This window comes from Kwoniella dejecticola, chromosome 10 (genome assembly GCF_000512565.2).
Source record: "Kwoniella dejecticola CBS 10117 chromosome 10, complete sequence".
Classification (NCBI taxonomy): domain Eukaryota; kingdom Fungi; phylum Basidiomycota; class Tremellomycetes; order Tremellales; family Cryptococcaceae; genus Kwoniella; species Kwoniella dejecticola.
This window is the reverse complement of record NC_089310.1, coordinates 1,307,783-1,327,564: the sequence shown is the minus strand read 5'-3', so window position 1 is coordinate 1,327,564 and position 19,782 is coordinate 1,307,783. Positions and strand designations below refer to the sequence as shown.

The following is a 19,782-nucleotide window of genomic DNA, read 5'->3' as shown; positions in this document are numbered from 1 at the left end:
TACTGCAGTACGATGTTTCGCCAAACGATCTGACCTCGCTGATTGCATGCATGGGCGCTTAGCGTGTCGTAGTCGACCAGATCGAAGATAGTTGTTCAATGACTCATCTTTCAGCGGGCCAAGCTAATAAGACTCAACCAATAATCATTGGTATCGCCGTCGGTGACTTGAAGTCTTGGCTGTCTTCATCTTCGCGATCTCCTCTCCAGATATGACTATGATATGCATGGAAGAGACATGATTTGTCCGTATCGAACGCGGGGTGATCGATGTCCAGTCCAGTCCATTCATTTTAGCGCCAAGACTATAGGGCAATAACACTGCTCATATACAAAAACTTTGCAACATACGTGGACGATGCAGACGCTTCGATTGCATAATGTTTCGATGACTCAGACCAGTAGTAGGAGTGTGCTACACTCATGAATGTAGCTCCACAGGCAGTCCCGCAAGATACGATTGACTACATCTTGCCCCCAAGAGGAGGGGTACGCACTCGTTAAATGACCACATCAACGGGGGCCTGAATGTGGTGATCGGCGCCCACGTGACGTTATCATGACGGGGGCCGGTGACGAAGATGCAGTAAAAACACAAAGATCCAGACTCCACCTTGGCATTTGCATAATTGCATCTGTGCATGCGTCGATTTATCCGAAAGGCGGCGGAGTGGTAAGGGTAAATTAGACTATTTTGTTTGGTTCGTCGTATACTCTCTGTAGACGGAGATGGAGAAGGAGAGACCTCTTGATTGACTCGATCAGACGATGCGGATCCGAGAGTGCTTTTCACCTCGCACGCAGCTTGACCAATGCACACTGGATACACCTGTTTTGCCAGACGTGAAGCACAGTTTTGGTGACTGAGCTTGTTGCGGCAAAAGCCAATACCAAACAAGCCCAATACCGTCGGTTGGGGTAGTGAGCAACAGCTTAAAGGGAATAAACTCCTTAAGGCATCTCTACCTGTCGAGCATTAAGCTATGGCCTTTCTCGGTCCTAACAGCTTAAAGCCTAATTTTGAAACCGCTGTGAACCTCTCGTACAGGTTGCAGCCACAGACGCACCACCCGTTGAATGAGCAGTGAATTTGGTGGTGGGCAAGAAGAAAGGAGCTTTCGGAAGTTAGGCTTTATCCTGTCCAGAAGCGGTTTATGTAAAAATGTAAATTTCCTGAATCGATTACTCCGTCAACCACCCGGGCCTGGCGGTGATGTACCGTACTCGAGTACGGTCAGTGTCCATATGTCCATATGCAACCACGTAATCGGATCCGATGTTTGGACTAATAGACGCTAAAAACATTCAATTATACGATTATACGAGGATAAACGATCACGACCGTCGGCCCAAGAAGATAAGTTTAGTAATCAAACAATCATCGTAACATCGACCTCATCCCAAATCAACTCAGCGTCGCCCGACCTATCTCTCTCTTTTCATCGCCTTCTTCCTCTTCGACTCGTTCGTCATCCTCCATAAGATATATAATAATACAAAAGCCTTGGGTTCCTCTCTTTATCCTCCTATCTGACCTTTTTCCACCGTATAATCATCTTTTTTTGATTTTCGATTTCTCGAGCCTGTCTCCTCGCATATAGCAGAGCAGTGCATTAATTTGGTCTTATTCTAGTATACAGACCTCGACACAATATAGCATCTTACACTGACCGAGAACAAAGAGCTCAACAATAGCTAAGATCGCAGACGTCGACGTCATCATGTCTGACGGTCAACCAGCCAGCGCACTCAATTTGGGTGCGCCCATCGGCACTCATTCGGCTTCGGCTGCTCCCAACACAACTACCACCACTACCACTGCGACAACACCTAACAGCAATGTTTCTCCTCACCACGATCACTCTGGCGACCTGTCCTCTTCTGGAAACACCCTTGCGGAAGAACCTTTAGGTGAGAAACACGCTGAGGGTATCGACGCCGAGAAGGCCGGACATGCCCACCATCACAACAAGCCAAAACGTACCGCGCACGATTCGTCCGAAGATGTAGTCGCCGATCTTGAACCTCATCACGTTTCGATCCACAAGGGTAAAGAAGAGTTCCATGCATTAGAGCGAAAATACTCGAGCATCTCTCAACGCAGTCAAGGTGTAGAATTACACAGACCTACAACTAGACGATCCATCCAATCCGCATTCTCCAATCGACCCGAAAGACAAATCTCTCACTTTTCAGCTGCTGATGCCGAGAAGGCCAAAGCTGAAGAAGAGGAGTTCGACCTCGCCGAAGTCCTCAGATCGAGAAGAGAAAGCTATGATTCAGCTGGTATCAAGCGAAAAGATGTCGGTGTTATCTGGGAAGACCTGGAAGTCATCGGTGCTGGTGGTATGCGAATCAACATCCGAAATTTCTCTTCCGCAGTCATTGAACAATTCATGATGCCCGTCATCAACCTTCTTGGGGTGTTTGGATACAACCCCTTTGCTCCGAAACCGAAACCCATTCTTTTCAAGAACTCGGGTGTGCTTAAACCTGGAGAAATGTGTTTAGTACTTGGTAGACCGGGTTCAGGTTGTTCTACCTTCCTCAAATCGATCACCAACCAGAGAGATGGATACCTCGAGGTCAACGGGAATGTAGAGTATGCTGGTGTACAATGGAAAGAAATGAGGAAGAGGTATGCTGGTGAAGTCGTTTATAACCAAGAAGACGATGATCACCTTCCTACTCTCACCGTTGCCCAAACTATCATGTTCGCCCTCTCCCTCAAAACACCCAAGAAGAAAGTTCCAGGTGTCTCCCAGGCTCAGTTCAAGGAAGACATGCTCAACCTTCTCCTTTCCATGTTGAACATCAAGCACACCGCCAACACCATCGTCGGTAATGCCTTTGTTCGAGGTGTATCCGGTGGTGAGAGAAAGCGAGTGTCCATCGCGGAGATGTTCTGTTCAGGTGCTACCGTCTGTTCATGGGACAATGTGAGTCAACATTGATCAGTCGATGCTCCTATAAGCCCTGACGAACTTTCCGCGTAGTCTACTCGAGGTCTCGATGCCTCCACTGCGTTAGATTACGCCAAATCCCTCAGAATGTTGACCGACATCATGGGTCAGACCACTTTCGTGTCCCTCTACCAAGCTGGTGAAGGTATCTACGACCAATTCGACAAGGTTCTCGTACTTAACGATAGTCACGTTGTCTACTTCGGTCCTGCTAAGGAAGCTAGACAGTACATGATGGGATTGGGTTACCGAGACCTTCCTCGACAAACCTCTGCCGATTATCTGTCAGGTTGTACCGATCCCAACGAAAGACGATTCGCCGAAGGCAGAAGCGAAGACGATGTGCCTTCGACTCCTGAAGCCATGGAGAAGGCCTATATGGAGAGTGAGATCTGCGCCAGAATGGCAAAGGAAAGAGAAGAATACAAAGCTTTCGTGGAGACCAACTCGAACGTTGCAGAGGAGTTCAAACAAGCTGTGCACGAGCAGAAGTGAGTAGATACTAAGTCTAAGCAACACCTTCACTATTCTCAGATTTACTGACTGTTGTTTTTGCACAGACACAAGGGTGTCGGACAGAAGTCTCCATACACCGTCGGATTCATGTCACAAGCTCTCACTATCGCCAAACGACAATTGATGCTGAAGTTCCAAGATAAATTCGGTATCTACACTGGTTATTCCACTTCAATCATCATTGCTCTTATCGTCGGTTCGGTATACTTCAGACTACCTGAAACGGCTTCCGGTGCTTTCACTCGAGGTGGTCTTCTTTTCTTGGGCCTCTTGTTCAACGCTCTTACCTCGTTCTCTGAATTGCCATCTCAAATGATGGGTCGATCTGTCCTCTACCGTCAAAACGAATATCGATTTTACAGACCTGCTGCTTTCGCCCTTGCTGCCGTCGGTGCCGATGTGCCCTATAGTGCATCGAATATCTTCGTATTCAGTCTGATCTTGTATTTCATGGGTGGTCTATACTCTTCGGGTGGTGCTTTCTTCGTGAGTCGCTCTTATTCTCGTACTCATGTGTAAAGCTTTACTGACCGGTTTCCATCCGTTAGATGTTCTTCCTGTTCGTCTTCACGACTTTCATGGTCATGTCTGCCTTCTTCCGAACCTTGGGTGTCGCCACGACTGATTACAACACCGCTGCAAGACTTGCATCCGTATTGATCTCGTTCATGGTCACTTACACCGGTTACATGATCCCCGTCCAACAGATGAAACGATGGCTCTTCTGGATTTTCTACCTGAACCCGCTCTCCTACGGTTACGAAGCGATTTTTGCCAACGAATTTTCCCGAATCAACCTCACTTGCGATACCAACTATATCATCCCGCACAACATACCTACAGCAGGAATTACTGGCTACCCAGATGAAGTTGGACCTAATCAACTTTGTTCCCTGGTGGGATCGACTCCTGGTTCAGGCGCTGTCAGTGGTTCGGCTTACATGAATGCCGGTTACTCCTACTCCAAGTCACACATCTGGAGAAACTACGGTATTCTAATCGGTTTCTTCGTCTTCTTCATGCTCCTTCAAATGTTCTTCATCGAGTACCTCCAACAAGGTGCCAAGCACTTCTCAATCAATGTATTCAAGAAGGAAGACAAGGATCTCAAGGAGAAGAATGGCAGATTAGCTGAACGAAGGGAAGCATTCCGAGCTGGTAAATTGGATCAAGATCTTTCCGGACTCAAGATGAGACCCGAGCCTTTCACATGGGAGGGTCTCAACTATACTGTACCTGTTCCCGGTGGTCAGCGACAACTCTTGAAGGACATCTACGGGTATGTCAAACCCGGTTCTTTGACCGCCCTGATGGGTGCGTCCGGTGCCGGTAAAACTACTTTGCTTGATGTGCTTGCTGCAAGAAAGAATATCGGTGTAATCGGTGGTGAAGTCCTCATGAATGGTCGACCAATTGGTTTAGACTTCCAAAGAGGATGTGCCTATGCCGAGCAACAAGATACTCACGAATGGACTACCACTGTACGAGAAGCCCTGCAATACTCTGCCTACCTCAGACAACCCCAAGAAGTACCCAAAGAAGAGAAAGACGCCTATTGCGAGGATATCATCGAATTGTTAGAATTGCAAGATCTTGCCGACGCTATGATTGGTTTCCCTGGTTATGGTCTTTCCGTCGAGGCTAGAAAACGAGTCACTATCGGTGTCGAACTGGCTGCTAAGCCTGACTTGCTTCTCTTCCTTGATGAGCCTACTTCTGGTCTCGATGGTCAATCCGCTTACAACATCGTTCGATTCCTCAAGAAGCTCTGTGCTGCCGGACAAAAGATTTTGTGTACCATCCATCAACCGAACGCCCTGCTTTTCCAATCTTTCGATCGACTACTGCTTCTTCAACGAGGTGGTGAATGTGTTTACTTTGGTGATATCGGACCCGACTCTAAGGTTCTGATCGACTACCTCGAGCGAAACGGTGCCAAGGTACCCCACGACGCCAATCCTGCTGAATTCATGCTCGAAGCTATCGGTGCCGGATCCCGAAAGAGAATCGGTGGTGACTGGGGAGAGAAGTGGACACAATCCCCAGAATTTGAAACCGTCAAACAGGAGATCTCCCAACTCAAAGCTGATGCATTGGCCAAGTCGGTCGAGGACGGAGGTAAACATACTGAATACGCGACTTCATTTATGTTCCAACTCAAGACCATGCTCAACAGGACCAATGTCGCTCTTTGGAGAAACGCAGATTACCAGTGGACTCGATTATTCGCTCACATTGCTATCGGTCTGGTCGTCACTCTTACATTCCTTCAACTTGACAATTCCCTTCAATCGCTTCAGTACCGAGTATTCGCCGTTTTCTTCGCTACTATCTTGCCCGCCCTGATCTTGGCCCAAATCGAACCTCAATACATCATGAGTCGAATGACCTTCAACCGAGAAGCCTCTTCCAAGATGTACTCGTCGACCATTTTCGCCCTTACTCAGCTTCTCGCCGAGATGCCATACTCTATCATGTGCTCAGTGGCTTTCTTCCTCCTTCTTTATTTCGGTGTAGGGTTCCCCAATGCCTCCTCCAGAGCTGGATACTTCTTCTTGATGGTGAGTTGATCGGACACACATTTCTTCGAACCACTGAAAGCTAAAATATGCATTTCTGCAGATCCTCGTCACCGAGATATACGCTGTGACTCTCGGTCAAGCCGTTGCCGCTCTTTCGCCTTCTATCCTGGTCGCAGCATTGTTCAACCCATTCTTACTCGTGCTCTTCTCCTTGTTCTGCGGTGTCACCGCTCCTCCAGGCACTCTGCCTTACTTCTGGCGAAGCTGGATGTACCAACTTGATCCGTTCACTCGATTGATCAGTGGTCTCGTATCTTCCGTCTTACAAGATGTTGAGGTTGTGTGTAAGGAGAACGAATTTAACGTATTTTGTGAGTATAAATTCGGTGCTATTGATTCGCAGGGAATGCGATTGCGAGAGTATAGAAGCTGATAGATGTTTGTGTAGCTCCACCATCAGGTCAAACTTGTATGGAATACGCCGGAGCGTACGCTCAAGCCGTTGGAGGATACTTGAACAACGGAGACGCTACTTCCGATTGTCAATTCTGTCAATACAGAGTTGGACAATCTTTCTTCACACCCTTGGAGATCTCTTTCTCGACTCGATGGAGAGATTTCGGTATTTTCATCTGTTATGTCGTTTTTAACATTATCGTTCTGCTTATTGCGGCTCGATTCTTGAAATGGCAAAGACGTTAGTCGTGCGTGAGCGGTTTTTCTCTCTTCGCTGTCTCATTGGTAGCGATAAAGTCTAGTTCGAAAGGGATGCGAAATAGATTATATGGGGGATGAGTGTGAATAGAACTCACATTTTATAATTATGATTGATAGAGATACAGATACGCTTCTTTCTGTCGATATGGACAATTTGATGAAAACAAGTGTCCAATCATCTCGATATTTGGGCGAATGCGCGGCAGACAGCGATTTGACAGTTCATGGTTAATGGTACTGGTAATCATTCACCCGGAATTACTGATCCCCATCCATCTCATCCACCAGGTCGTGTTGGACGACGTACTGGATGCAACTTCCATTATTGCTCTGTCGGTCTCTCTGCGTTTCCTTCAGAATCCTTGTCTTGCCGTTTTCTGTTTTGCCTTTTTGCCTCTTCTTGTCTCCTTATCGCCTGCTTTGTACCCCTCTTTGCCACTGTCCACTTTCACCTTTCCCACCTGTGCCTTCTCCTCTCCCGCTACTGTCTCCTATCCCTTCTCCTTTCCCTCCTCCCCTCTTCCTTCCCCTTTCCTGCTCTACCCCTTGTCCATCGCGTCTCGCCGTGTTCTCGCCGTGCTCACCCTGTTCGATGATACAGAGACGAGCTTCCGCGAGCATATCTATGCAAAGAAGATCTTCTCAGCAGCGGCCGACTCGAGGTGTTCGGAGCAATCGCATGGTTCGGCACGACAGATTGCCGATTTCCGCTTTTACCCCACAAGGCACCAACGTTCCATATCGTAAATGCCGAAAGATCAAGACTTATTTGCTGTAATCACATCATTTCGATGCGGGTCAAAGGGTTATTTATACATATGTGGGAATCGTTTAAAACCCTTCTAATCCCACCAACGTCGAAAAGAAAAAGTATCATTAACGCCCTTGCTAACAAGAAGGGGACTGAGTTGATCGGTTCTCACTGCACATCAAGATCAGTACCAAGGAGACCAGGGCTATGAGACAAGCGGAGCGACAAAGTCGCATCGATATGCCTGCAGGTAGTAGTAACTCCAGGGGATGGTCAGCTTCGGCATCGACTGTCAGACCATCTACATCACCTCCTATACACCTCCACAAGGGCAAGGCTGTCTTGTCGGTCTCTTCACCAGATGTACGTCCCGCCCGTCCTACATCAAGATCGCGATCTCCCTCGCGCCGACGATCCGCAGCGTCGACAGGTCTTCAAAGCCGTTCGCCTGCCAGACGCCTAGATAACCATGGTACAACAGAATTTAGAGCACGTATACCGATCTGGATATCAAGATTTACGGGCTACCGACCCCCCTCGCAGAACCCGCCTTACGAGCCAATACCGATACCTCCATTTAGCTGGCTGAAGAGGATCCCACTAAAATATGAAATATGGCTATTTAGTTTCATAGGATGTTTAGTGGGGATACTACTAATCGAAGCAATCTGTACAACCTCAACTCATCTAAGAGAAGTATTCAAGTCCCCGTTAATCATCACCAGTTTCGGCGCGGCTAGTACTTTGCTGTTCGGCGTCATCGAGTCGCCTTTAGCTCAGCCCAGAAATCATATCTTCGGAAATCTGATAGGTTCAATCACGGGAGTCGTATTCACCAAGCTTTTCAGACTGAATGATGCTCGGAATGAGTATTTGAACTCCATCGGCGAGGGCTCTGCGTTCAATTCTAGAAGTTTTGCCAATTGCGCGCTCACGGTGGCAGTGACAATGGTACTCATGCTCATCACTGGGACTGTACATCCGCCGTAAGCCATCTCCCACCATATTCATGCCAATCTCACACAACTACGCTAAAAAGAGTCGTCACCGTGTTGTGGCATACCTTTGTCATTTGCAGTGCAGGCGCAACGGCTCTGTCGGCCGCCGTTGATCCTCAGATTGTATCGATGGGCTGGACATACATACCGGTCGTGCTCAGCTCGTCTACCTTATTACTCGGCTGGGCACTGGTCATCAACAATCTAGGAAGGAGGCGATATCCGGTGTATTGGTGGACACCTCCGAGTACCGAAACGAAGCCTGGACCTGAGACGGAGAAGAATGGGAACCGGCCTCCATGCATGGCTGTAGAAGTTGAAGAAGGGGATGAGCCGGAAGATGTAGGATCATCTAAGGAGAAGGAGGACGTAACACCCTCTGGTCGGATGCGTTCGATGGCGGATAATGGATCAGTATCGTTGAAGTCCTTAGAAGAAGGGACCTTACGAAAATATGAAGATGGGGGCAAAATCGCGCAGGAGCCATTGGTCGAGCAACCACAGGATCGAAGCAGTCTACTTGACCGTATTCCGCAGACGAATGATGCGGTCAACTCTGTATCCGAGCGTCAACACAGGTCGTCTGAGCCCCCGGAGAAGGTCATCGCTAGTTGATTCCAAGGCGGCTACAAGAAGCACTAATAGTCAAACATTCTGCATGGGATGCAGTCATGTCCTGACCCTCGCAGATTTAAGTATGAAGACCGAATGGATGACTTTCGAATGACCATGATGGAGGAGTGGCAATTTACCTTGATACGTTGTTGTACAAATCAGTATGGATGTATGAAGTCTAATATATGTGCAGGTTTACCCAGTACGATTGTGCTCGAATACCCACGAATCCAAAAAGGCGTCGATGCCATCTCTCATCACATTTCCTTCGGTTGAGCCTCCTGGGGCTATGTTGCGCCCCGCCAAAGATTGTTGTAGAATGATCCGCCTCAGTGTGCCCACGGTTAATGCTTCGACCGATGCTGAGGTTTGAAAGCCACCCGAACTGAGCAAGCCTTCACGAATCGACCCCCATTGACCTCCCGTAGGCCATTCTCCCAAAGTGTGGAACGATTCCCCACGGGTGGCATCAGCCTCTTGGTTGGTCCGACAGAATGATCTGATCTGCTGAGGGTATCCGTCCCATGCATCGATCCAGAAAGACAATTCAATTTTAACTTGCCTCAATCTGTCACGAGCCGCCCGGCATTGTGCCGTTTGAGCCTGGGTCATGGGTGTGAAGAAGCTTGTCAGGTCGTCATCCAGCTTCAGTATCACCGCATCGAGCTGTGCGTGGATCTGTTCGGTGGTTTCTTGTGAAGGTCTGGGATCTTCATTCCTGTTGCTGGCGGTGTCGCGGACCGAAGAGTCCTTGCTGAATGGATAAGCGTCATAAATTGGACGGCCCATTCTGATTGTTTCAGTGGTGGATCAGATATGTGTGATTAGGGATTTATGATGTTGATAAGCCACAAAAGCGGACAGCTTTTATAGTGTCGCGATAGTCTTCCACCGTGTGATTCGGCGAGAAGAGATCAGCATGACGATCATATCAAGGTAAGACTTGTGCTGAGTTTGGGAATCACTCCATTGTTGGTAGATTGGCTGAAAGGACGATCTCGTTGGCCTTCCCTTCTGCGAGCACCGCCTCGTAAACCCCGCATACCGCGCACTACTGACGTATGTGCCTTCTCTCAACACCTTTCACCATATCAAAATCTTGCATCAAAAGGATGGTCGATGTCGGTATTTTCAAAAGAAGTCATGATCATTGAGCGGCCTGATAGGTTTATGGTACAAATCTCGCGACTAGTGCCAGCCAGAATACAATGGAGTGCTGTCCAGTATCGATGTCTGGAGTCATGTAAAATTTGTTTGCTTATATGTCAGGACGATCCCATGATGCGGGATGCGGGGGCAGAAGCCAACAGCAGGGTCTCAAACAAGGAAGCGAATGAGTGGCAAGAGTTATAACATCACGAGTCCGAGTAAGAGCTCGCGTCTATCATTATACTCGGACATCGCCAGACATACTGTACTGTAGGTCAAATTGCTAAATCGTATATCGAGCCACCCTTACGCTATCTATGCTACTGAGCCCTCGACCCGTTGGAACGTCCAACAATCAGCTAAAAGGTCTGCTCCCGTCTTCGGTATATACTGCTCCGTCGACGCTGAACTGTTAAAGGAGTAACCGTAAGGGCGTGCCGTGCGGAATAATCTGGACAAGATCGTTTGATTAGTATGAGCAATGTCCGGGTCAGAGATTGTGATGGTATCAGCGATATTGCCACGGATCGCCAACCATTGACGTCTACTTGGCCATCCTCCTGAAGAGTCACTATTATTACCTGCTTCGCCGCCTTGAGACTCGGTAGGCTGATATTCGCGCTTTTGGCTGATCTGGCGTATCGTCGACCCGTATGTCGTCGCCCACCACTCAGGCGAGCTGAGCAAATTAGATTTCAGTTCTTCCAGTCGGGTACGGGCAGTCATGAGCCGCCTGAGATGATCGTCGCTGAAATTGGATAGGTTCTGTATGTGATCGGACGCTAGCTCGCTCCTTGCTATATCGAGATGAGTGGCGATTCTCGCTTTGATATCATCCGGAAGCGTGGGTACATAGACGTCTGGAGGAGATGTGCGGCATGTGCGCGAAGTCTGAGATGCAGTGGTGGGGCTGAAGGGGTAAGCCCGGCTGACTGGATACCCCATAGTTGATACTGTCGTTCATGTACGGAAGTATTCAGCGAATTCGCGGGTTGTGGGAGCTCAACGCATAAGTATCGGTGAAGACGAAGGTAAGTTAGCTTACCAACGGCCAAAAATACTGACGAATCGAAAGCGACTTCGTAGGCTCACTAGAATCTGAGTCCTTCCTTTGAGAGTCGACTTCAAAGGATTGCCGCCCTCGATCAACGAAATTCTTCGTCATCGTAGGACCCTACGACTATCTCACTTTAATCGATCGCTCAGAAGCAGTTGTACAATATGGTGGGTGGCTCGCCTCTCTAGCGCCAAAACAGGGAGACCAGATCGCTCCTGCCATCTGAACCACTGGACTCGTCGTAAAGACTGACCGGTTTCGGATTCGGGCAACCACATGCGCGATGAGGAAGTTGCACGTCACAGAGAATTTATAGTCCCCAATGCGGGAAACAATCTAGATAAGTCGGTCTCCGGAGGAACCACCTTTCATCTGGCAGCCTTTCCGAAGAGTGGAATGCTGCGTAGCAATGTATGTGTAATCTTCATCAGCTGACCTTTAAAACAGGACAGTCTTTCATCTGTGCCCAGACTGGGCTAAAGCATTCTCATTGGCAATTCTCTCGAAAGTCCAGTGATCATAGAACAGATCTGCGCCCGTCTCAGGCAAATACCCCTGCGCAGAGCGGGAATCGTCGATGGCGAGATCGTAATCGTCCACCATGTCATGCAATTTGAAGAGAATCAAACTATTGATTCGATCTTGCGCGGAGACCGTAGCTGAGTTCGCGATAATACCACGAATCAAAATCCACTGACGTCTAGTTGGCCACGCATTTAGGCTCCCAAAATCCGCAAGACGAGCTTGATATTCGGTCACCTGGACACTAGGGTTGGTGCAGATCCGACTGATCGAAGATACGTATGTACTCCATGATCCAGGTGCGGTGAGTAGATCGGATTTCACTTGTTCCAATATGCTTTGAGCAGTGAGATTTTGGCTTGGAGTTGAATTGAGCCTTGCTAGACCTTGGTGGAATGTGTTCTTTGCTCTATCGATCTGAACAATAATTCGCTCTTTAAGGTCATCTGGGAGTGTGGGCCCGTCAAATCTTCTAGACTGGGAAGGCTCAGATTGAGAGGGCGGTTCGCTGAATGGATAAGCACTGTAGACTGGATAACCCATCTTGTGTCGATCTACTGCCTACTACGAGCTTTCTTGATGGCGAACAGCAGATGAGGACTCTTAAGATTGCTGCATGGACAAGAACAAGCTGGTGTGTCTTCTTGTCGGTGCAATGTAGAATCGTCTTCTTGACCAAGCCCAATGCTCCATTCGTCCTTTCATCACAATGAAAGATGATCCGGATCTCTAAGACCAGATGACCTCCACATACTTGTTTCTCCCACTAGCCTTGATCATTGCGATCACCTCCTGCCTAGATATCTTGACTCCGCACTGCCAATCCTTTTCATCCTCACAAGCCCTTTTTTCGACCTCGCGATATGTGGTTTGTCCATTGTCGCTGTGAGGGCTGTCCGTCAACCCTCTGAGACCCAGTGTACGTAAGGAGGGTAGCTTGCTATTTCCTGGACTAAGTAAGCCTTCTAGGATGTTCATTGTCAAATCGAAGCGCGGGTGAGAAAGGACCAACATCTGTAAAGGGACAGTCAGGTCAGCCTTCGCGCCGTGATATTTATCAGGTGTCAGAGGGTTGAACGTACTCTGAGAACAATCAATTTCCTGCTAAGAGCGCTGAAGCCTCTTCGCAGGTTGAGATCATCCACCGTCTTCCCGCCGAATCTGATTCCAACTAAGCCCAATTCCCTTAATCCTGCAGGCAAGACTGATACCAATTTATCCATGTCGGAAGGTAGTGTCGAGTAAGCAAGGTTGAGCGAAGTGATGGAGTTTAGTTCGGAGATACGTGAGAGTAATTGATGCGGTGATGGATGTAGAGTTATCGGGAGGTGACTGATTGCAGTATCCGATATAGGAGGAATATCCCAGTCGTTCACCGTACTTGTATCGGAAGATTGGCTCTCCACATGATGTTCTTCCGCAGGAGTTTCCGACAAGATAGCTAGAAACGCTCGATCACTCAGCCTATGAGGGTAGTTCGAAGGCAATGTTGATGCAATATCCAAGAAAGCTGACTTGAGAGGGGACGATAGATATGGGATTTGTTCTCGAAGTAATCTGCCTAACGTATATATCCCTTCTCCACCTAGCCCATCTTCATCGGGAGTATAGATCACTCGTTCGTCCTCCAGATGACGGAGTACAGCCATGAAGCAGAACTTTACCAGGGTATCCGATTGTGAGGGCCTCGAACTGTGAGACGGTGAAGCAGAGAGTAACGCTGAGGACGCAGTCAATTGATCCGTAGTTACAGGCTGATCCTTTGGCGCGATCGCACGTGCATCCACTTGCGATGTACTAGACGACGAGGGTCCCGAAGAGGTAGTGGTGGGTCTCCATGATGGTGGAGGTGCAGGTCCAGCTACATATCTTGATGCTTGTCTCTGAGCGATATTCGACCGTCGCAGGATCTCGGCTCTAAGTTTACTCGCTTCAGCTGCTTGTTCCAACAGATTGATCTACATCGAGCTCACGGATGTACGCCCCCTTCCTCGACATCGACTAGTCCACCTGCACTACCCGTCGTCGAGGATGTTGATGAGGGAGACCATACCCTCTCTCCAGCCAAGTGAGGCGGTACATCCCTGCTGGATCCGGCTACGGGTCTGGCATTTCTAGACGACGATATGAGATCGTTGACTGATTTTTGCTTTGGTTCTGCCTTTTGATCTGTCTGGGTCGAGTGGAGTAAGTGCTTGAAAGTCGGTAGATGCTTTGGCATCTCCTCTTGTATAGCAGATACGATCGTCTTTTTTTTCTTATAAAAGAATGAGAAAAGGAGGATCCAGTGTCTCGCGAAGTAATGCGACCAAAAGTGGTTGGATCGGAGAGTTCGCCGCTTGGACGTTACCCCACTTTCCCCACGTGACTATGCCCTATGACCTCCACGTTTTACCCTTGATTAGACCGGTTGATACGCAGACCGATAGATCAGATGATATCACCATATCACCACCGTACAGTGTCATCGTCTCACCGTATCACCACACCACCGTGACAACGCGACCATCGACTCCATCCTTCTCCTCACCGTTGATTGACATTAGATCAGCATTCCTTCGTCTGATTCTGCGTTTGATCAGTCAGTCATCTACTGCGCAGACAAGATGAGCACATACGATACGGCTCACCACAAGTCAGCGGAGTATCCGCAACGGACTGATCAAGCTAGTCAGTCCAGCGCTTCCTGCCTCCGTCTCGATACGACCCGTTTGCTCACGCTCTTAACTACTTGCAGAGTACAAGAAGCTTGGCTCGACACATGGTAGATTAGATCAGTTCATTGTGCGCTCACTTGTCCAAATGTCTCCAGACCAGTCTGCTCCTGTTCATCATTCCGATTTGGCTGAAGCTAATATTATCACTGAAACGCCAGGGAGGCCACTATGCCGACTACAACCTCTCATCGCTCCTCTTCGCTCACCGTCTAGACGACCCGAAACACGTCAAGATCGCAGTATGGTCCGCTCCCAGCCGATCCAAACCATCTTTCGAAGAAGCCAAACGACAAAATTACCGCTTGGCTCACAAAGGAGAAGAGTTCGGCCCTTCATGGTCCAACCACTGGTTCCGTATCACCCTCCACATACCACCAGAATTTGCAGAATACGAGAGAATCCAATTCGAATTCGACAATTCCGGAGAAGCGTTGATTTACACTGTCGAGGGAGATCCCATTCATGGTTTGACAGGCGGTTTCAACGGGGATCGAAGGGTAGAATTCATAATTCCCCAAGCCGACCGAGACGCTGGTGTATCGCACTTCTACATCGAAGGAAGTTGTAATGGGATGTTCGGCATCGACGATATGGACCCACCTGATCCCAACAGATACTACCGATTAAATTCTGCGGATCTAGTGGTACCGAACATGGAAGCTTGGAGACTGATGTGGGATTTCAATGCTATTCATCAAGTATACAATACCCTTCCTGATGATTCGCCATTGAGCAAACATTCGATGTATGTCGCCAACGATATCATGAATACGTTCAAGAGAGGTAGTCTAGAAAGCGTTTCGAAGGCTAGAAAGCTGGCTCAAGAGATTCTGGGTAAAGAATGGGAGAAGGATATCGCAACGGACAGTAAGAAAGCCGAGGAACAGAAAGGGACGCTTTGGGGTGTGGGCCACTGGTGAGCTATCCTCATCTCGCAAATATGCCCTATCATCCAAGACATACCAAAAACTGGCTCTGGCTTTCCCTAGTCCCGTCGCAAAGCCCCACTTTTGTCATCGTTGGTCGCGGATGTTAAAAGCTAAATCAATGCCACCTCAATAGCCATATCGACACAGCTTGGCTCTGGCCGTTCTCGGTCACCCAACAGAAATCTGCTCGATCCTGGTCAACCCAATGCAATCTGATCGACCGATATCCCGAACACAGATTCTCCGCTACTCAAGCTCAACAGTTCAAGTGGACTGAAGAGCTATACCCTACCCTCTTCGCAAGGATCAAGAGTAAAGTAGCTGAAGGGTCTTTCCAACCGCTGGGTGCTACATGGGTAGAGATGGACACCAACATGCCATCCGGAGAAGCGTTAGTCAGGCAATTCTTGTATGGGCAAAGATTCTACCAGAGTAGATTTGGCTTCAAGGCTAGGACCTTTGTTCTGCCTGACACCTGTAAGCGTGATCATTTCCTAATGTCAGAGCTGCGGCGTTGCTGAGAACACTGTGCAGTCGGCTATTCGAGTCAACTGCCTCAGATCTCCAGGCAAGCGGGAGCTCCGAACTTCTTCACCCAGAAGCTGTCGTGGAATTCCATGTAAGCTCGACTATCAGGATTAGTCTCCATGAAAGCTTACAGGGTCCGGTCTAGTAACAACTTCCCTCATACAACCTTTAACTGGGTGGGTCTTGATGGTTCACAGGTCTTGACTCATATGACCCCTGTAGACAACTACAACAGTCAGTAAGTGTAATTCTCCATCATCGAATGGAACTGCGCTCACGCATTATCCAGATGTGACATTGGCGAGATCAGAAGAGGTATGACAGGCCACAAGAATCTTGAAGTCACTGGTAGGTATCGGCTTGGACCTCTGTATGATTTGATGAGCTCACAGTCATGCCAGAACAATCACTGCTGCTCTTCGGGAATGGAGATGGGGGCGGTGGCCCGACTCCACCCATGCTGGAGAAACTCAGAAGAGCTCGCGCAATCGGTAAAAGAACCGATGCAGGAGGTCAATTACCTCTTGTCAAGATGGGCGGCAGTTTCGACGACTTCTACGAATCGGTAAGAAAAGAGACGGATAACGCTACAAAATTACCTTATTGGAGAGGAGAGCTGTATTTCGAGCTGCACAGGTAGGTCTATCCTTCAGCTAGTGGTATAATGCCGCTCACGCTAGAGTTACAGAGGAACCTATACTTCTCACGCGTCCATCAAGAAGGGTAACAGGAAGAGCGAGATCCTGATGCGTGAAGCAGAATATGCAGCTACAATCGCTAGTTTGATTGATCCCGAGTACGAGTATCCCAAAAAGGTGTGTCGGGCATCCGATCGAATCCGTTTCAGCAGACCATGTAGCTCACCGATCATCACAACAGCGAATTGATTCCGCATGGGAAGACCTCTTACTCTGTCAATTCCACGATGTATTGCCAGGAAGTGGTATTGCAATGGTGGGTCGTTCAATTCGCTGATCTGATATCTTGGCAATTGCCATTACTGATCGCTGAGCTTGCGGATCGTTGTAGATCTACGAAGACGCCGAAAAGAAATACGCTTCTATCCAATCATCCATACATGCGGTACTGAATGAGGCATACTCGGTGATTTACCATTCTTCGCTACCTATCTCAGCGGAACAGCCAGCCAAGACCACTGGACCGATATTTGCCATCAACAACATACCAGACTATGGACGACAAGAGGTGATCGAAGTTCCACTTGAAGCACATGCTCAGATCGAGTCCAGAGCGGCTCAGCTCAGCAAAGATGGCAAGACTGGGTACCTGCTTCTTTCGACCAAGAATGCTCCTTCTACCCTGCATACCGGTTGTGTGAAGAACAGCAAAGACGGGGAAGACGCGTTGATGTTATGTAGTCCTAGAGGACTTTACGCCAACCCTAAAGTGGAAGGTGAGTCCTAACGCTCTTGACCATTTACACGCCAGCTCGTGTGCATCATGCGCTGATGCGGATCATTGCAGTCAAAAAGGAGACAGATGATGCATTCGTCATGGCGAACAACAAAATTTCGATGAAGATCGAGAATGGCAGAATCACCAGTATTTACGACAAAGCTTTGGAGTGAGTCAGCTCAACGTACGACCGCCTCAATCGAAGCTGACGGCTGTATCATTCACAGTAAAGAGCTTATTTCTTACGGCCAGACTGGTGGCTTGGTCATCATGGAAGATCATCCGAACTACTGGGAGTGAGTGCCATTTCCCAGCTGGCTGCTTTTGAAGGAAAACACTCGACTGACAAGATAATGGCGATACTGTAGTGCATGGTGAGCTGGAGATTGCATTTGAGGCTAACGAATCCCTTAGCTGACATGCGACCTTGTAGGGATGTTGATGAGTTCCATCTCGAAAAGCAAACTCACCTGAAGTTTGAGAGTGTACATATCAAGGAGGATGGTCCTCTTCGAGCAATTATCGGCGCTAGTCTTCAAGTTGGACAAAGTAGGATCGAAATCAACGTAAGTCTAGCTTCTCGTAGACCAAAACGCAGACTGTGGAGATGATTCTTGACGTTGGCTCGCAATCAGATCTCCATGGACGCAATTCCAGCTTCCCTGAAGGCAGATGCTAGGAGCATGATCAGATTTGATGCTGTCATGTGAGTTGTTTGCCATGAGAACGTGTAATGCAAGCTAATTCGATCACAAAACAGTGATTGGAGGGAGAAACACCAATTCCTCAAATGTAAGTGAACCTTCTGGCTTACCGGACAGGCCTGGAGCCTTTCGCTGATTCCCCGTTTCCCTGCGATGTAGTCGAGCTCCCGCTTGATATCTACTCTGACTTTGCAACATATGATACCCAATTCGGTACTGTCGCTAGACCTACACACAGGAATACCACGTGGGATGCTGCCAAGTGAGCTGGGCTTCGGCATGCGCTCATGAGCTAAGCTGACAATTTGACAATTGGAATAGGTTCGAAGTGTGTGGACACAAGTTCGCTGATTTGTCCGAGGTAAGCTGGCAGAATAAGCATACGGTTCTTGATTGCTAAAGCTGTTTCGATGACAGTACGGTTACGGTGTTGCGATCCTCAACGATTGCAAGTATGGCTAGTAAGTCGACCATCCATGGGTTTGGTTGACCGTGGTACTGGCTAACATCTGCGCTCAGTGCGACGCAAGGCAACATCATGCGGCTGTCCCTTCTCCGAGCGCCTACTCAGCCTGATGCAGATTGCGATACGGGCACTCACCAATTCTCTTTCGCTATTTATCCTCATCAAGGTACTTTCGTCGAAAGCGATGTGGCCAAGGTGGCTTACGCTTTCAATGCGCCTATGAGACGTGAGTCTGTGCTTCCTAGATATGTTGATCTACGTCAACGGTGTCTGAGAAGCTGAATTCTGAAAATGAATAGTGAGATATTCGAAAGAGCCTATCGATATTGCCCTCGAGCCGCTTGCCCTCTCCTGTCCATTCAGACTTCAAAACGCTACAAATGTGATGTTAGAAACGATCAAGCGAGGGGAAGACGATGATTTCTCTGGAGACAGTAAGACGATCATCCTGAGATTGTACGAACATCTCGGTGGTCATGCCAGGGCAATTCTGAAGATGTAAGTATCACTTAATCACGACTACGTAATAACGGGTCCGATGCTGACATGAGATTTGTCCTTGACAGCACCGGCTTGGAGGTTGTCAAAGCTGAAGTGACCAATATCCTCGAAGAACACGTTGAACATCTTAGGATCCACAAATCTTCTGATCTGGTCGAAAAGAAGTCTGAAGAGAACGAAGAAGACGGAGATGAAGACGAGGATAAGAAACCGAAGAAGGATGATTCGGTATCTGTCAAATTGTCCTTCAGAGGATATGAGATCAAGACTGTTAGATTGACTCTGGCTTCTGATGGGAAGAAGAAGAAGAAGGAAAGGAAAAGAAGAGAATCGGAATGTAGTTGGGTAAAGATCTGATCGGGGTAAAGTTTGAATCTGGTCTGGGATTTGATGCTCAGCTGTCGCTTTCCGTGCATCAGGAAGAATCGGAAATTGTCAGAATAGCTATTTGTACACAAGACTCCTATCCTATTTTATCGTTGTCATGAGGTTGATCCTCTTCTGAATTGTGATTGTATATATTTCGTTTGCATTTTGAACAGAAAAGCAGTTCTCGTGCGTTTTCACGCGTGGATGTGGTCTTTACGGTGCTCTGTTATATTGCTCGGTGTTCCGAACTTCAACGTTGTGCGCATCGTCAGTAAGAAGAAGACGAAGCGATCGGCGTTCTAATTCGACCATGCGCGGAATCCAGTTGGTCCCAGCGTAAGGC

The 19,782-nt window shown here is 48.3% G+C and overlaps 7 protein-coding genes across 7 annotated transcripts; 3 read left to right on the top strand and 4 right to left on the bottom strand.

The window, feature by feature from the left end:
- Positions 1 to 1,720: 1,720 nt before the first annotated feature.
- I303_108028 (uncharacterized protein) lies at positions 1,721 to 6,702 on the top strand (the record flags this gene model as incomplete). The annotated part of the gene is made up of 6 exons (XM_018411279.1): positions 1,721 to 2,938; positions 2,996 to 3,453; positions 3,523 to 3,964; positions 4,027 to 6,039; positions 6,101 to 6,371; positions 6,449 to 6,702. 6 exons carry the CDS (start codon positions 1,721 to 1,723, stop codon positions 6,700 to 6,702), a joined length of 4,656 nt encoding a protein of 1,551 aa, XP_018259947.1.
- Positions 6,703 to 7,708: 1,006 nt separating this feature from the next.
- Positions 7,709 to 9,081, top strand: I303_108027 (uncharacterized protein; the record flags this gene model as incomplete). Its single annotated transcript, XM_018411278.1, has 2 exons — positions 7,709 to 8,454; positions 8,547 to 9,081. The coding sequence occupies 2 exons, from the start codon at positions 7,709 to 7,711 to the stop codon at positions 9,079 to 9,081; spliced, it is 1,281 nt and encodes a 426-aa protein (XP_018259946.1).
- Positions 9,082 to 9,276: 195 nt separating this feature from the next.
- Positions 9,277 to 9,870, bottom strand: I303_108026 (uncharacterized protein; the record flags this gene model as incomplete). Its single annotated transcript, XM_018411277.1, has 1 exon — positions 9,277 to 9,870. The coding sequence occupies one exon, from the start codon at positions 9,868 to 9,870 to the stop codon at positions 9,277 to 9,279; it is 594 nt and encodes a 197-aa protein (XP_018259945.1).
- Positions 9,871 to 10,545: 675 nt separating this feature from the next.
- I303_108025 (uncharacterized protein) lies at positions 10,546 to 11,175 on the bottom strand (the record flags this gene model as incomplete). The annotated part of the gene is made up of 1 exon (XM_018411276.1): positions 10,546 to 11,175. One exon carries the CDS (start codon positions 11,173 to 11,175, stop codon positions 10,546 to 10,548), a length of 630 nt encoding a protein of 209 aa, XP_018259944.1.
- Positions 11,176 to 11,743: 568 nt separating this feature from the next.
- On the bottom strand, positions 11,744 to 12,352 carry I303_108024 (uncharacterized protein; the record flags this gene model as incomplete). Its single annotated transcript, XM_018411275.1, has 1 exon — positions 11,744 to 12,352. One exon carries the CDS (start codon positions 12,350 to 12,352, stop codon positions 11,744 to 11,746), a length of 609 nt encoding a protein of 202 aa, XP_018259943.1.
- Positions 12,353 to 12,538: 186 nt separating this feature from the next.
- On the bottom strand, positions 12,539 to 14,030 carry I303_108023 (uncharacterized protein; the record flags this gene model as incomplete). Its single annotated transcript, XM_018411274.1, has 3 exons — positions 12,539 to 12,823; positions 12,892 to 13,726; positions 13,783 to 14,030. 3 exons carry the CDS (start codon positions 14,028 to 14,030, stop codon positions 12,539 to 12,541), a joined length of 1,368 nt encoding a protein of 455 aa, XP_018259942.1.
- Positions 14,031 to 14,415: 385 nt separating this feature from the next.
- Positions 14,416 to 19,427, top strand: I303_108022 (uncharacterized protein; the record flags this gene model as incomplete). Its single annotated transcript, XM_018411273.1, has 22 exons — positions 14,416 to 14,479; positions 14,547 to 14,593; positions 14,685 to 15,442; positions 15,589 to 15,932; positions 15,990 to 16,074; positions 16,129 to 16,221; positions 16,273 to 16,331; positions 16,385 to 16,619; positions 16,672 to 16,798; positions 16,863 to 16,937; positions 17,013 to 17,397; positions 17,469 to 17,568; positions 17,627 to 17,695; positions 17,833 to 17,965; positions 18,035 to 18,105; positions 18,160 to 18,191; positions 18,263 to 18,365; positions 18,425 to 18,464; positions 18,521 to 18,564; positions 18,623 to 18,795; positions 18,869 to 19,067; positions 19,136 to 19,427. 22 exons carry the CDS (start codon positions 14,416 to 14,418, stop codon positions 19,425 to 19,427), a joined length of 3,528 nt encoding a protein of 1,175 aa, XP_018259941.1.
- Positions 19,428 to 19,782: the final 355 nt, after the last annotated feature.